This window comes from Olea europaea, chromosome 20, assembly GCF_002742605.1.
Source record: "Olea europaea var. sylvestris chromosome 20, O_europaea_v1, whole genome shotgun sequence".
Lineage (NCBI taxonomy): Eukaryota > Viridiplantae > Streptophyta > Magnoliopsida > Lamiales > Oleaceae > Olea > Olea europaea.
In genome coordinates, this window is record NC_036256.1 from 10,444,147 (window position 1) to 10,460,520 (window position 16,374).

The 16,374-nt window shown below is 38.3% G+C and overlaps 2 protein-coding genes across 2 annotated transcripts; both read left to right on the forward strand.

Annotated features, from left to right (window-relative positions):
- Positions 1 to 13,383: 13,383 nt before the first annotated feature.
- LOC111369052 (uncharacterized mitochondrial protein AtMg00860-like) lies at positions 13,384 to 13,917 on the forward strand. Its single transcript, XM_022990535.1, has 2 exons — positions 13,384 to 13,501; positions 13,586 to 13,917. Exons 1-2 carry the CDS (start codon positions 13,384 to 13,386, stop codon positions 13,915 to 13,917), a joined length of 450 nt encoding a protein of 149 aa, XP_022846303.1.
- A 751-nt stretch (positions 13,918 to 14,668) lies between these two features.
- Positions 14,669 to 15,268, forward strand: LOC111369053. Its single transcript, XM_022990536.1, has 2 exons — positions 14,669 to 14,740; positions 14,837 to 15,268. The coding sequence occupies exons 1-2, from the start codon at positions 14,669 to 14,671 to the stop codon at positions 15,266 to 15,268; spliced, it is 504 nt and encodes a 167-aa protein (XP_022846304.1).
- The last annotated feature ends 1,106 nt before the right edge of the window (positions 15,269 to 16,374 follow it).

The following is a 16,374-nucleotide window of genomic DNA, read 5'->3' on the forward strand; positions in this document are numbered from 1 at the left end:
GATGGATATCTCAACCGAACAGCTCAAGCTTGTCAAAACACCTCTTCAGGGGTTTGAAGGTGGGGTTATCACCTCAGAGGGTATCGTTAGGTTGCCCCTAACATTTGGATCAAAAGATAGGCAAATAACACAGATCACAACCTTTGAAGTTGTTTGTGCTCTAATGGACTACGACACTATACTTGGGAGGCCATTACTCAATAGAATCAGAGCTATTGTTTCAACCTTTCACTTGGCAATGAAGTTTCCTACAAATAATGGAGTTGGGGTGGTTCGATACAGCTAAATAGTGGCATGACAATGTTATGTAACTAGTGTCCGAAAAATGAAGTACGGCGTTATACAACTTTCAAAGTTCCAGCTCGAGCATGAGAGTCATAGGAAACTTGCTCCCGTGGAGAAATTAGCTAAGGTCGAGCTCGACAGGAAAATTACTATTGGACGAGATCTTGATACAGCAATCATGGGTGAACTTATAAGCTATCTCTCTCGTAACATCGATGTACTTGCTTGGAAAGTTGGGGACATGCCTGGGATTGATCCAAAAATAGCAATACACAAACTTAATGTAAATCCAAATACAAGACCTGTGAAGCAGCAGAAGAGATAGTTTGCACTAGAGCAACGAGAAGCCATACGGGAGGAAGTTGCTAAGCTAATTAATGTACTGTTCATTTGGGAGGTACAATACACAGATTGGCTTGCCAATGTAGTTATTTTTAAAAAGACAGTGGAAAGTGGCGGGCCTGCATTGACTTTACATATCTGAATAAAACGTCACCTAAAGACAACTATCCCTTGCCTCAGATTGACAATCTTTTGGACAGCACACGTGGCCATAAGTTGTACTATTTCTGAGATGCTTTTTCAAGCACCAAATACTCATGCTTGAAGAAGATCAAGACTTGTTGCTGATTTTGCTATATATTGCTATGAAGTCATACCTTTCGGATTGAAGAACGCAGGGACGACATATGAGAGGCTCATCAACAAAGTCCTTGCCAACCAGATTGGGAAAACTATTGAAGCATATGTGGACGACATGGTGGTTAAAAGTAAACAAGTGAATGATCACATCTCTGATCTTGAAGAGGTGTTTCCTACATTGCGGAGACACAACATGAAGCTCAACCCTACAAAATGTGTATTTAGAGAAGCATCAAGAAAGGTCTTAGGCTTCATGATCATGCACAGAGGAATAGAGGCCAATCCTAACAAGATTCAAGCTATGATATCTATGGAATCTCCTAAGAACAAAAGGGAAATTCAAAAATTAATAGGTAGGATGGTAGCCTTGAATAGATTTATGTCCAGCGCAGAAGAGAAATGCTTCCTTTTTTTTTCAAAGTACTCAAAGGTAATTGAAGTTTTGACTGGAATTGAGAATATGTGATTTAGTCTTCCAAGAGCTCAAGCAAGCATTGGCAACACCTCCAGTTCTCTTCAAGCCCAAACCTGGTGATACTTTGCTATTATACTTGGCCGTATCTTAGAATGCAGTAAGTAGAGTATTGGTGAAGGAAAGGGAAAAGGTCTAACAACCTATTTATTATGTAAGTAATGTACTCCTTAATGCAAAAACCCGGTACGCACTTGCCAAACAGCTTGCTCTTGCTTTGGTAATAGCTACCAGGAGATTACAGCAATACTTCCAGTCTCATCTCGTTGTTTTGTGCTCACTAATCAACCCCTTAAATAGATACTTCAGAAGTCAGATATCTCACAAAGGCTATTGAAGTGGGCAATTAAACTTAGTGAATTTAATAAAGTTCAGTCGTAACCCGCTATTAAGGTACGGTCCTTGGTCGATTTCATAGCAGAATACACACCAATGCGTCGAAGGCTAGAGGATAAGAACTCAAGCATGACTTTGAAAATTTGGGAGATCTATGTGGATAGAGCGTCCAATATATGGGATCGAGAGCTTGGGTCGTCATCGCTAGCCCAGACAAAACTACGGATATTCAGTATATACTGAGGTTCAAATTTGATGCCACCAATAATGAAGCATAATATGAAGTTGTTGTCATCGTCCTTGAGCTTGCAAGAAGTCATAAGTTGGAACACATCAAAGTTTTTAGCAATTCACAGCTAGCGGTCAGGCAAATTGAGGACACCTTTGAAATAAATGATGAAAAAATGAGCTTATATTGTCTAAAAGTGCATGATTTTTAGAAACAGTTCAGAAGTTGTGAAATTTTGAAAGTGGAGAAGGCTGAAAATTCCAAAGATTATGCATTGTCTAAACGTGTCTTCATAGGATAAACGGACTTGACAGAATAGTATACATCAGGATGATAACAGAGCCTAATACAAGCCATAAGCCAAGCATCATGGATATTGATCATGAGCCTTCTTGGATTGATCCAATAGTTGAGTACATAAATAAAGGGAGCCTATCATTTGACTCTAGGTTGCGAGAAGCATTCGGTCTCGAGATCATCAGAGATATTTATTTTGAAGAAGTTTCACGCTCTCCTACCTGAGATATCTTAGACCATTTGAATATCTCCAAGTCGTAACAGAAGTTAACGAAGGTGTGAATGGGAATCATCAAGGGGCTCGAGCTCTTACCTACAAGCTGATGAGATATGGGTATTACTGGCCAAGTATGAGAAGGATGTGGCAAACTATGTAAAGGGGTGTGACAAGTGCCAAAAATATGAAAACATCATATATGCACCCACCAAAGAGCTGACTTTCATCCATTATTCAGCACCTTTTGAGCAGTGAGGAGTGGATATTCTTGGACTTTTTCCCTTAGCCAAAGGACAGTTGAAATTTGTCGCAGTAGTAGTGGAATACTTTACAAAGTAGGTAGAACCCAAACCCTTAGCAACAATCTCATAGCCTAGACTCAAATCATTCATATGGAAGTCCATTGTGTGCAAGTTTATGGTACCAAATGTCCTCATAATAGTTAATGGTAGGCAATTTGACAATTCACAATTCAGAAATTTTGTGCCAATTTTAGGATTGATCACTGCTTGACCTCAGTATCTCACCCTCAAAGCAATGGCTCCACTGAACTAACCAATCGAATCATACTTTAAGATCTTTGAACTAGAATTGGGGATGTTAGAAACAGTTGGCCTGACAAGTTACCCTCCATACTTTGGGCTTCACAAAAAATGCCAACTGGCGAGACATCCTTCATGTTAGCCTTTGGCCGGGAGGATACAATGCCAATTGAAGTCAGCCTTCCTACATTGAGGAAGCTCGAGACAGACTCGAAAGAGTGGATACCTGAACACCTCGATCTATTTGAAGAAGTAAGAGAACAAACTTCACTTAAAGTTGTAAGTTATCAAAATAAAACAACGAGATATTTCAATAGCAAGTCCAAGCTAAGGAGGTTCAGAGTTGGGGATTGGGTCTTTCGAACAGCAAAAGCAATTGGTCATCCTCCACGAAAACTTGGGCTAGAATGCGAAGGGCTTGTCGAAGTTATATGAAAGTTAAAAGGCAGAGCTTATAGCCTAAAAGATACCTCGGGAAAGATACTTCCAAGACCTTGAACGCAGACAATCTAAAATTTTATTAAAAGTAGCTAGCCATAGCTATAGCACTTTTTCTATTTTTTCATTTTTCAAGCTTGCATGCCTATAGGAAGTTTACCTTTTTGCTTTTCGAGCTTGCATGCCCTGGCAGTTTTCATTTTTGGAAGCTCGGGCCAGGACATCCTTGAGCACTTTATTATGATATAAGTTTCTTTTACATTATTGTCTCTCCCTACAACTCTAAATCAACATAAGAACATGCTCCACGTAGACAACTAACGCTTCAAAAATTAGCGTAAAGCCATGCCCCACACATGTAGCTAACACTTCAAAAGTTAGCATAAGGTCGTGCCCCGCATATGCAACTAATACTTCAAAAGTTAGCATAAGACCATGCCCCGCGTATGCAGCTAATACCTTAAAAAATGCCGTGCCCCGTACATGCAACTAACACTTCAAAAATCAGTGCAAGGTCGTGCCTTGAACATGCAGCTAAAACATCTAAATCAGTACAAGGCCATGCATTGAGCATACAGCTAGAACACCTAAGTTAGCTTACCAGGTCGGGCCAAAACCTCGACCTTGTTGACCTAGACTCACCTTAATACTAAAGAATATCAAGCTCGAGTTCGGGCTAATTCATACCATCATAGACAAAGCACGAGCTTCTTAACGAGCGAATTGTAACTAAAAATCCATAGATGACATAAGCTCGAGCTATTTGACAAAAAAATATATATAGACATATACACATACTTAAGCTGTACCATTTAATATTATGTCCGACTGGGCGTAGAACCTCAAATTCAGATCCATAAAATTTACAACTCACGCCAACACTCGAGCTCAAATTATCATAGATTAAAGTTGAACAAAACTCGAAGTAGCATACATGATTTAAATTATGATTCAAAGCCCTTCTTGGCTTGTACTAGCTAGAGCTTAGCTTCTTCTGCCTCATCTTTGGCCACCCAGATCTCATCTCAGTCCCTCTTCAGATTTGTCCTAGCATCATATCGCTCTTTCTCAAACTCGAAAGCCCGCTTCATTGTCTACTCATACTTAGCCTCGAGCTCTTCTAACCTGTCCGAGATATTCAGGCTATTCAAGGTCAGGCTTCGAGTCACACTTAAAGATTACAAATGGAATGTTAGACCCAACATCAGTTTGATCAAAAGAGATAGAAAAAAATGAAACAAATATTAAAAGGTCGAGATCATACCTTCAAGGTTAGTAGCTTTAGAGTTATGACCCTTTCATGAAGGTCGACCTCCTTTTCGTACTTGTCGACAATTCTCTAGATTAATGAGCATTCAGCGTATTCCTTAAGTGATATGGTGGAGATGGGATCGTCATCATTGTCCACGATGTTGGGACCGACCTAAGGAGTAGATACATGAGCTTACTTCTTGGGGGTGGGCTGTAGTGAAGAGGTCGGGCTCTTAAGGTCTATCCTGAACCGCTCGGGACCAGTCTTGGCACAACCTCCCTAACCCTTTTCTTTCCTTTGACGGGGTCGAGGCTTTAGCTTCAGGCCCTTGGCCTTATGGAGGGCATTCTCGAGTAGTTTTGACTTATTGAAAGACATCTCTAGATCTACAAAAGATAAACCCAAGGCATTAGCTTGACATAGAGTTTGGGAAGTAAAATAAAAGCACTAAAGAGGAAAGATCATACCCTCGAGGCCTCGTACATTTGCAAGGTCGAGTGGCGTCGTCCTCGAGCACGTTCACTAACCTCAACCTATCCCTCTCTAAACCTCAAAGTAGATCTAAACCTCGTCGAAGCTATCCTTGTCGGAGATTTCCCACTTTGGACTAAATGGATGGTCAGGGTCCTGAGGTTTTGAAAAAAGAATCGTTCTTTCTACCCCCTTAGTGTGCTCGGGACATCTGGTATCCTAAATCTCCATTCGTGGATAGATAGACGAAACAGTTATACCCTGGGAAAAATTTCATAACGAAGACCATTCTTAAGAGATAGAGTCTAACCTCGACCTCGAGGCACCTATACAAAATAAAAAAGTACACCAGCTGTTTCCATCCATTAGGGACAACTGACCTTAGCACAAATAGTAAAAGGTCAAAAAATGGATAAAGACTGGGTGAAGGGGCCACCTAAGCCCAACTTTAAAGGAATCTCTAAAAAAGTCATATCTCCCTCTCGAGCTCCTAATATGATCTTTGTATGCTCGGGGGCCCTAACATCACACAAGGGCATAACCCCGAACTCCCTAGCCGTCTTAATGTCCACATGTTCCTTATACTTAGTAAGACCTTTTGGATATGTCAGTACTGCCTCACCCACTGGGTGAGAACTAAAAGGGATGGCCATGGGGATAAGGGATGTGCCTATGTTGTTGAGACTACCACTAGTGTTCAAGCTACTATCACTATCACTAGACCCCTAACTGCTATTCGACATAATGTTAATTCAAATAATTAATAACTTAGAGACTCAAACTCTTACCTTTTTGGGTGATTGCTCACAACTCACTGTCCCCAAACTCGAGCTCGATTTGCTAAGAGTTGAGAGTAAAAAGTAAATAGTAAGAGTAAAAATTGGAGGTATTTATAGTGGTCTTCGGAATGTCAACACTCATCTATTCTTCTTTCTTGAATCATGACACTTGGCAGTCATCTAAGGTGGAGCGCTGTCAGCCCAATATGTGTCATACACATGTCGAACAGCCAGGATGAAAGACAATTTTTTATCGTTACACTTTTTTGCATCTTACCTTGAAGCTTAGGCGTACACCACAAAAGCTATGACATGGATGCACGGGCCCTATAATGCCACAGAAAAGTTCAACTCTGACCTCGAGCTTCCTTAAGGCCCAACCTTGTCCCCCCATGTCTTCCCCACCGGTGAGATCGGGTTTAGATTAAGGTCGAGCCTCTACAATGAGGTCAAGCCACAATTGTTCGACATTATTCTATCTCATACCATCCAGAAGAAATTCTTCCCACTCCAACTATAAGTCCTCATGATCCTTATCCAAAATGTTGACTTATCATAATCCAATCCAAACTTAAACACGACACTTTGAATATAACACAAATACCTTATACAATAAGGACAATGATTGAAGGTGGTGGAATCATTAAAAGACTCTACCATCAACATCTATAAATACATGACCAAGGCTCATTATTCAGGTACGTCTTTCATTATTTCCAGTTCATAGCCTCATGCATAAATTCGCTCTGTGACTTAAGCATCAGAGGGGCGACAAGAACACACCTCAACGCCTTTGTTTGAGATACCGAAAGATATTTTTTGTCCTCATCCTCATCCTTCAAGCTCAGTGTTTAAGCATTCAGTTCGAAATCTACCAAGTCCAATCTTTGGTAGCATCAGTAACTACAAAAAATAATTTAATTTTTTATCTTTGGTACCAATATAAGTTTGGGTCCTAGATTGTCAGTTTTCTTGGATTCTCGAATCCACTTATTCTTACTTTCAAAGTATAGCATATGTTTAGTTAAACAATTATAAGCATTATGTCCATCATTGTTCTAAAAGTTACATTTAGTTTTTGAGTAAGGGATGTTTGAAGTTTTGATAAAAAGATTTTTGTTTAAAAAATGGTTTGTATCCAATTCCTTCTTTATCAAAGACGCATTTTTTATCACCAAACATTAAATCAAAATTTTTCCTACGTTGAGAAAATTTACAAATAAGTTAAATCGTCAACTTTTTATTTCAAAAAAGAATTTTCTTTAATCAATAAATCATAAAGAACATTTTCCTTTTGAGTTTCTAAAACTTTCTTCATTCACTTTTCAACAAGTAGTGTTTCTTTTGAAGAATGGAGTGATTTAGAGCAAACTTTTCAAAGTTTTGAAGAATTTCAATATAGGATGTAAATAAATCATTATATGAACATTTTTCAATAGTGTTTATCCCATCTTCAATTGTCATGAAGCAAATGTTGACAATTTCTTCATGACTATAACTTTCATCGTGATTATCATCACCCCTCTCATCCCATGTTTCTTGGAGTGCCGTTTTCTTGATATTTCTCTTCTTGTTTGGGTACTCGTTTTTCTAGTGACCGGGTTTCTCACAATCATAATAAATGATTTCTTTCTTCTTTCTTTTGAATCTCTGATTATTTCGAAAGTTTCTCCATTTTTTGACAGGATAGACTAGATCATCAAGCTCTTCATCACTCATATTTTCACTTGTAGCTCCTTCTTCAATTGTCTATTTAAGAGCATTTTGGCGCTTAGGAGGCTCCTTTGATTTTTTTTTATTTATTTTTTTTTTTTTTTTGGCTTTTCCTTGTTTTCTCTTTAGTTTCAACGTTGTTTAGCTCGTATGTCATCAAGGTTTCATAAAATTCTTCCAAAGGATATGAGTTGATATCTTCGATATTCTCTATCAACATCCTTAATGAGCTCCAATCTTTCAATAGTGACCTAAGCATTTTACTTACATGCTCACTATTAGTAAATATGCGATCAAAGCCTTTGAGGCCATTATTAATATCATGAAGCGAGTAATCAAGTCAACAATAGATTCATCTTGTTTCATAAAAAAAATTTCAAATTCTTTAATTAAGAGATTAATCTTGGTTTCCTTTACTTTACTAGTGCCAACATAAGTAACTTCTAATGCATGCTAAATATCATGTGCAAAATCACATGTGCTAATACGATTAAATTCGTTTCTATGTAGTATACAATAAAGTAAATTTTTTGCATTAGCATTCAAGGATAATTTTCTTTTATCATCTTCGTCACATTCTTCTCTAGGTTTTAGAATAGTTTGATCGGGTTTGCCGTCAACATTAATAATTTTAGTAAGCAAACAAGGACATATTCAATAACTGTCTAAATATTTGATCTATTGATTGAATATAGATCATCATCCTCATTTTTCAATAATTTTAATGCGTGCCATCTAAGAAAGGAGGAAGATTTTTAGAATGCCCCTCAAAATTTTGAAGATTGTAGTTAACCATTACCCAAGATTATCAGTTTTTTTAAGAATGAGCACCTAGCTATGATACCAATTGAAACCCAAGAATAGCTAACTAAGAGGGGATGAATTGGTTTTTAAAAGTTTTTTAAAGATTTATCCAAATTTACGCAAGTTGAGAATGAATAAGTTGATCAAACAAAAATGCACAAGCATGAAAGTTGATGACTGTAATTCAATCATTAAATTAACACCTCTAAATCATGTTTTTGGTTTGTTTTTGAGCACTTTTGAATGTTTTGATATGTGTGTTTGTGTTGTTTTGTAGTTTACACAACTTTTGGAAAAATGCCACAATTTGGAGCTTGTAATGGATCTACAACTGATCATAGAAATGGAGCATGAATAGGAGAGAATGGAAGAAGATTGAAATGGAAAATAGGCTTGGAGAATGAGCAATTTAAGAGAAAGATTAGTTTAGAAGACACCATGGTGCCCAAGAAATTGAAGGTTCAGCAGCGAGCTGGGCGCTGAGGAGCCAACTCCTGGGATCTGCAACGTCCAGTACACAAAAGAAGAAGCAGAATTGCTGACGTCGTGATGCTAGCCTTGGACACTATGGCGACATCACTCGCTCATATCGTAGCACTGCGGTGCCGGTGATGGGCACCGCGATGCCAAGCTCGAGCACAGGAAAATCCCTTTTTTTTATTAAAACTCGGCCTAAATCGTTTCCTAACCATCCAAGCCTCCAAGATAATATAAATACCAAGGTAAAGACCTAATTGGAAGGTTTGTTTTTCTGAAAAATCTTTGGACGGCTGGAGAGTGCAAAGTAAAGAATTATCAAGAGGCAAAGAGGAGAAATTCAATTGCATCAAGATTGACAACCATTTTAGGAAAGAACACACAACTTAAACCAGTTTTTCTTATCCCTTTACCCTTTCCCATGTTCTTTATTTTGTATTCTAGCATGCAAATTGATTCAAGTATGAACTAACTTCTTAGATCTAGGTTGATGTAACCTATTTGAGACATGAATTGATTCCAATATAGTTATTTCTTTTAGCTTTTCCAGAATTTATTTATGTTGTTACATATTTAATGCTTTCAATTGCCCGATCACCAATTGAATAAACTGATGCTATAAATTTGATGCTCGAGAGAGAGAAATTTAGACGGGATCTGGAACAACATAACCTAGATTCGTAGGTTTTGAGAGAAAATGCGAATCTTTGAGGGTGAAACGGGAACCAAGAGCTTAACAGTCTTTTTATGTTTAATTCGAAATAGAGATATTGGGATTAAAATATAGAGATAAGTTCTATTGGCACTCGAGAGAGGGAATAGAATTAAATTAGGGTTCTTGCCTATAAATTGGGGAACAAGTTGATGGAAATAGCTATAGAGGTTGAGAAACGTGTCGATAATACAGTGAAATCATTCCCTAGACAACCATAACCTGATTGATCTTTAGAAATTGCTTCATTTTACTTGTATTCTTTATTTCATTTACATTTGGTTAGTTTAAAAACATCATTTTAAGTTTGAGTTGTCTAAATAAAGTGAAAATAGAAATAATTATAGTACTCAGTGGAACTCGAATATCAATTCTTGTGGGTTCGACACTTTTCAATTCTTTACTTTACTGCAAAACTGGATATCGTACACTTGCGGTTAAATTACGTTATATAAAATGCGTGGCAAGTTTTTGGCGCCGTTATCGGGGATTGATTCATTCGAATTCAATTGATATTATTACCAATTAGCGTTCATTTTAATTTAGGATTTTATTTTTATCATAATTTAATTTTTCTTTGTTTTGTGTCTATCTCTAATAGTTTCTGTGCATTTATTTTCAGCTGTTTATGCGATTGGCGAGAAATCTAGACCTACTACCTATTGATCCTGAACCAAATCACACATCTCACATTCTTAGAGGCATACAAAGAAATGAACAAAAAGCAATGGCAAAACAAGATGCAAGAGTAGCTAACGAAGATAATCAATAAAGTGCTATTCGAGACTACATAAGACCTATTGTCAATGACAACTATTTTCGGCATCCCAGGCCCAAAAATTGCTACAAACAACTTCAAATTGAAGCCACGACTAATACATGTGGTACAGCAGAATCAGTTTGGGAGTTCTGCAATAGAAGACACAAATGCTCATCTGGGGTCCTTTTTGGAAATTTACGATACGGTGAAGATGAATGGGGTCACTGAAGATGATTTTAGACTTCACCTATTCTCTTTCTCTTTTAGGGATAAAGCAAAGGCCTGGTTCCAATCAATACCGTGTGGTTCAATTACAACTTGGGATGATTTGGCTCAAAAATTTCTTACCAAGTACTTTCCACCTTCTAAATCAGCTCAACTTCATAGTGAGATTAGCCAATTCAAACAATTCAACTCGAGCCTTTCTATAAAGCCTGGGAGAGGTTTAAAGACCTTCTTAGGAGATGCCCTCAACATGGTTTTTAGAAATGGGCGTAGATCGAGATCTTCTATAATGGGTTGAATGGGCAGATAAGAACTATGGTAGATGCAGCTGCAGGTGGCATTTTAATGGCTAAAACAACAGAGGCTGCATATGCCTTATTGAATGACATAGCCACAAATAGTTACCAATGGCCGAGTGAGAGATCTAGTGTAAAGAAAATAGCAAAACTTTATGAAGTGGATCCCATCACAGCACTAGAGCTCAGGTTACGTCACTCATGAATCAGATAGTCACACTTACTACTCAAGGGAATCAACAGAAGGCAAATCAGTCATGAGTGCTTCTTCATCACACCAAGAGACAGAGGTTGCAAACGAGCAAGCTCAATATGTCAGCATCAGCAACTACAATTAGAACAAAAATTACTCCAGGGCTGAGAAATCACGAGAACTTGTCATAGGGCTCATATGGCAACAATAGAAACATACTTCAACCTTCACCTGGATTTAACACTCATAATTCGGAAGGGAAACCATCTTTAGAAAACATCCTTGGGATATTCATTTCTGAAACAAGATCCTATTTTAACAAAGATAATATTGAAACGCATGCATCCAACATGGGAGCCATAATGAAAAACTTTGAAATTCAGATTGGTCAGTTGGCCACCTCGATGAAGTCCCAACAACAAGGAAAATTTCCAGGTGATACATAAGTCAACCTAAAAGAACATTATAAAGCTGTTATATTGAGAAGTGGAAAGCAAGTTAGAGATGGTGAACCCACCAAAGAAAGCGTTCCCACAACTAACAAGGAGAAAGAACAAGTAGTAGCAGAGTAGGAAAATCAGGGCAAAGGAACAAAGAAGGGTCACAAACCTTATTCCATATCCTTCCCTGACAACCCACCAATTCTCACACCACCACTTCCATTTCCATAGTGTTTTCAAAAGAAAAAATTTGATGATCAATTTGCTAAATTTTTCAAAATTTTCAAGAAAATTCACATTAATATTTCTTTTGCAGATGCTTTGAAACAAATGTCAAACTACAAGAAGTTCATGAGGAAGTGATGTCAAAGAAGAGGAAGTTGGAAGAGTGTGAAACAGTGAAATTGACAGAAGCATGCAGTGCTATACTTCAAAAGAAACTTCTAGGCAGTTTCACTATTCCCTGCACCATTGGAAGCTCTTCTTTTGACAAAGCCCTCCGCGATCTTGGAGCAAGCATCAACCTGATGCCTTTATCAATGTTCAAGAAGTTAGACCTTGGGGAGGTCAAGCCGACAACAGTAACCCTACAACTAGCTGATAGGTCCCTCACATACCCATGAGGGTTTATTGAAGACATGTTAGTAAAGGTCGACAAATTTATCTTCCCCACTGACTTTGTGGTATTGGATATGGAAGAAGATCAGGAAATCCCATTGATCTTAAGCTGGCCATTTTTAGCAACAGAAAGGGCGTTAATTGATGTACAATGAAGGCATTTAACGTTGAGAGTGAATGAAGAAGAAGTGAGGTTCAACATGTACTAAGCTATAAAGTACTCGGATGACACTGACACTTGCAACAGGATTAACGTCATTGATTCTACGGTGAGAGATGAGAAATTATACGTTGAGGATCCCTTGGAGCAATGTATGATGTTTAGTATAATAAAGGATGACATTAGCACTTCTGGAAAGTACACAGGGAGCAAGGACCTGGTTGACTACATACTGGTTCTTGAGTCTACACTAGTAGAGGATAACACATCACAGTGTGAGGATATTCAGCAATCAAAGGAATCAAATGACAAAGAAAGTAATGAAAGCAGCAAAATTGAACTAAAGCAAATACCAGAGCACATTCGCTATGCATTTCTGGGGGATAACTCTGCATTTCCAGTGATCATCTCTTCATCACTTACCAGGGATGAAGAAGACAGATTATTGAAAGTGTTGAGGAATCACAAGACTGCTTTGGGATGGTCGATAACTGACATCAAGGGAATAAGTCCTACAATTTGCATGCATAAAATCCTTATGCAAGAATCTTACAAGCCATCTATTGAACATCAGAGAAGGTTAAATCCAGCCATGAAAGAAGTGGTTCGAGCAGAGATACTAAAGCTACTAAAGGCAAGAATCATATTCGCCATTTCAGACAGTGAATGGGTTAGCTCAGTACAAGTCGTGCTAAAGAAAGAAGAGATGACGGCAGTTAAGAATGAAAACAATGAGCTAATTTTGACAAGAACAGTAACTAGATGGAGGGTGTGCATTGATTATAGAAAGTTGAACAAGGTAACTAGAAAGGATCATTTCCTACTCTCCTTTATTGATCAAATGTTGGACTGATTAGCGGGCTACTCTTAATATTGTCTTCTTGACAGATATTCGGGCTACAATCAAATTGCTATAGCATCATAAGATCAGGAAAAGAAGACATTCACCTGTCCTTATAGAACTTTTGCCTACAGGTGGATGCCATTTGGTATGCAATGCACCGGCCACTTTTTAGATATGCATGATGGCGATCTTTGCAGACATGGTTGAGGACATCATGGAAGTATTTATGGATGACTTTTCGATGTTTGGTACTTCTTTTGATGATTGCCTTTACAATCTCTTGTTAGTGTTGCAATGCTGTAAGGAAAAGAATTTAGTTCTTAATTGGGAGAAATGTCACTTCATGGTATAAGAAGGTGTTGTGCTACACCACCATGTTTCAGCAAGAGGACTTGAAGTTGGCAAGGTAAAAATTGATACAGTTGCAAAGCTTCCACCACCTACCAATGTCCAAGGCATTCGGAGTTTCTTGGGACACGCTGGATTTTATAGGAGGTTCATCAAAGACTTCTCAAAGGTACCTAAACCCATATGCGACCTTTTGGAAAAGGACACAACATTTGTATTTGATGCAGGCTACTTAAGAGCATTTGAAACCATAAAGGAAAAATTAGTGACTGCTCCAGTGATGGTAGTACCAGATTGGAATCAATCATTTGAGGTTATGTGTGATGCTAGTGACTATGTAGTAAAGGGTTCTAGGAAAAAGGCGTGAGAAGATATTCTGGACAATTCACTATGCGAGCAAAACCTTTAATGGAGCTCAATTGAATTACACCACAATAGAAAAGGAGATGTTGGCAGTAGTCTTTGCATGTGACAAATTCAGATCCTATCTTATTGGCACCAAAGTGATCATATACATAGACCATGCTGCAATCCAATATTTATTTGAAAAGAAAGATGCCAAGCCATGCCTAATTCAATGGATATTGCTACTGCAAGAGTTTGATGTAGAGATTCGGGATAAGAAAGGCAGTGAGAATGTCGTTGCAGATCATCTGTCACGGTTAGAAAATGAAAATGTAGTGGATGAGAATCAAATTTGAGAAACTTTTGCTAATGGGACCTTGCTAGCTGTGTCAACAAAAATCCCATGGTATGCTGATTTTGTTAACTACTTATTGTTTGGAAGATTGCCACCTGACTTGACCTTCCATCAAAATAAGAAATTCCTACATGATGTCAAGTCTTATCTATGGGATGATCCAATACTATTCAAGAAGTGTGCTAATAGAATAATCAGGCTATGTGTCCCTGTGGATAAAACACGATTAATCATGCAGCGTTGCCATTCTTCACTTTATAGAGGTCATTTCGGTCGTATATACACTGCTTCCAAGGTATTGCAATCTGGTTTCTATTGGCCAAATCTGATCAAGGACTGTTATGCCTTTGTGAAGACATGTGACCGTTGTTAGCGTACTGGAAACATTTTAGGACATCATGAGCTCCCACTAACTAATATGCTCGAATTGGAGTTATTTGACGTGTGGGGTATAGACTTCATAGGTCCATTTCCACCATCTTTTGGTCAGGTATACATTTTTCTTGCAGTAGACTATGTGTCTAAATAGGTTGAAGTCATTGCCACACCAACGAATGATGCAAAGTTAGTTTTGAAGTTTCTACAGAAAAATATCTTTACTCGGTTTAGCACACCTAGAGCAATAGTAAGTGATGAAGGTACACATTTTTATAAAAAGCTTTTCAACTCCCTTTTGGCTAAATACGATGTCAAGCACAAATTGGCACTTGGTTATCATCCGCAATCAAATGGGCAAGTAGAGGTATCCAACAAAGAGATAAAACAGTTTTTGGAAAAGACAGTGAACACCAACCGCAAGGACTACTCTCTCAAACTAGATAACGCTCTTTGGGCATACCAGACTGCCTTCAAAACACAAATTGGAATGTCACCCTACCATTTGCTATTCAGGAAAGCTTGTTATCTACCAATGAAATTAGAGCATAGAGCTTATTGGGCTGTGAAGAAGTTGAATTTGGACATGAAGTTGGACGGTCCACAACCCTTGCTGCAACTTGATGAATTAGAGGAATTCTGAAATGATGACTATGAAAATACAAAAATATACAAGGAACGAACAAAAATGTGGCATGACAAGAGAATCCTAAGGAAGGAGTTCAAGATAGGAGAATGAGTTCTTCTATTCAATTCCTTGAAGCTCTTTTCGGGCAAACTTAAATCCCGATGGTCGGGACCATTTGTAATTCGTAAGGTGTTATGGTGCAGTGGAGTTAGTAAGCAGGGATGGGTCTACCTTTTAGGCAAATGGACAATGTCTCAAGCATTACTATGGTGAAGAAGACTGAGATGTGAACGAAACTACCCTTGAAGAACCACATTAAAACCATATCACATACAACTAAAGACGTAAAAGAGGTGCTTCTTAGGAGACAACCCAAGTTCTATCCCTAAAAGTCCTTTCAATAGTTAGACATTTTCTTTTCTTCTTTGGTAACTTTAGTAATTTCATCTTTTTTTTTTTTTTTTTTTTGTAGAGACATGCTCAAAAATGGTTGCATCAACACTCTAGTCAACATGGGGAAGTGAGTACATTGGAGGTAAAATAAAAATAAAAATTAAGTTTCTTTTTTGGAATAGATGGCGTCGCGACGCCCATATTGGGTACTGCTACGGATGGCAAAAAAGCTCTAGGGCTCAAGCCGTCCATGTCTCGGCCTGTAAAAAGCTCAAGCCTACTTAGCTCAAGGCTCAATCAGATCGAGCCTAGGCTCGGGCCGAGCCCCATCTTGGGGTGCTGGGCAGGCTTGAAAAAAGAAGAAGCAAGGTAATGAATAAAAAAATCGAGTCGGCTAGGCTCGGCTTTTTGGCCGAGCTTTTGCTCGGCTCGACTTAGCTGGTGCCAAAAAAAGTCTGTCTTCAAAAAGCTCAAGCCGAGCCCGAGCCTTGATTTTTGGCTCGCGAGCCGACTCGACTCAACTTGTTGCCATCCCTAGGCGCTATAGCCCCAATTAGTTTAAAAAAATAAAAAAATAAAAATTAAATTTTAACAGAACACATAGCGCCCAATTTTGGTGCGACGATGCCGGATTTTATTTTTAAAAAATCAAAATTTTTTCTTCTCTCTTTTATCTCACTATCCCCAAATCCCTCTTTCACTTTCTCTAGTTCTCTCGCCTCCTCCCC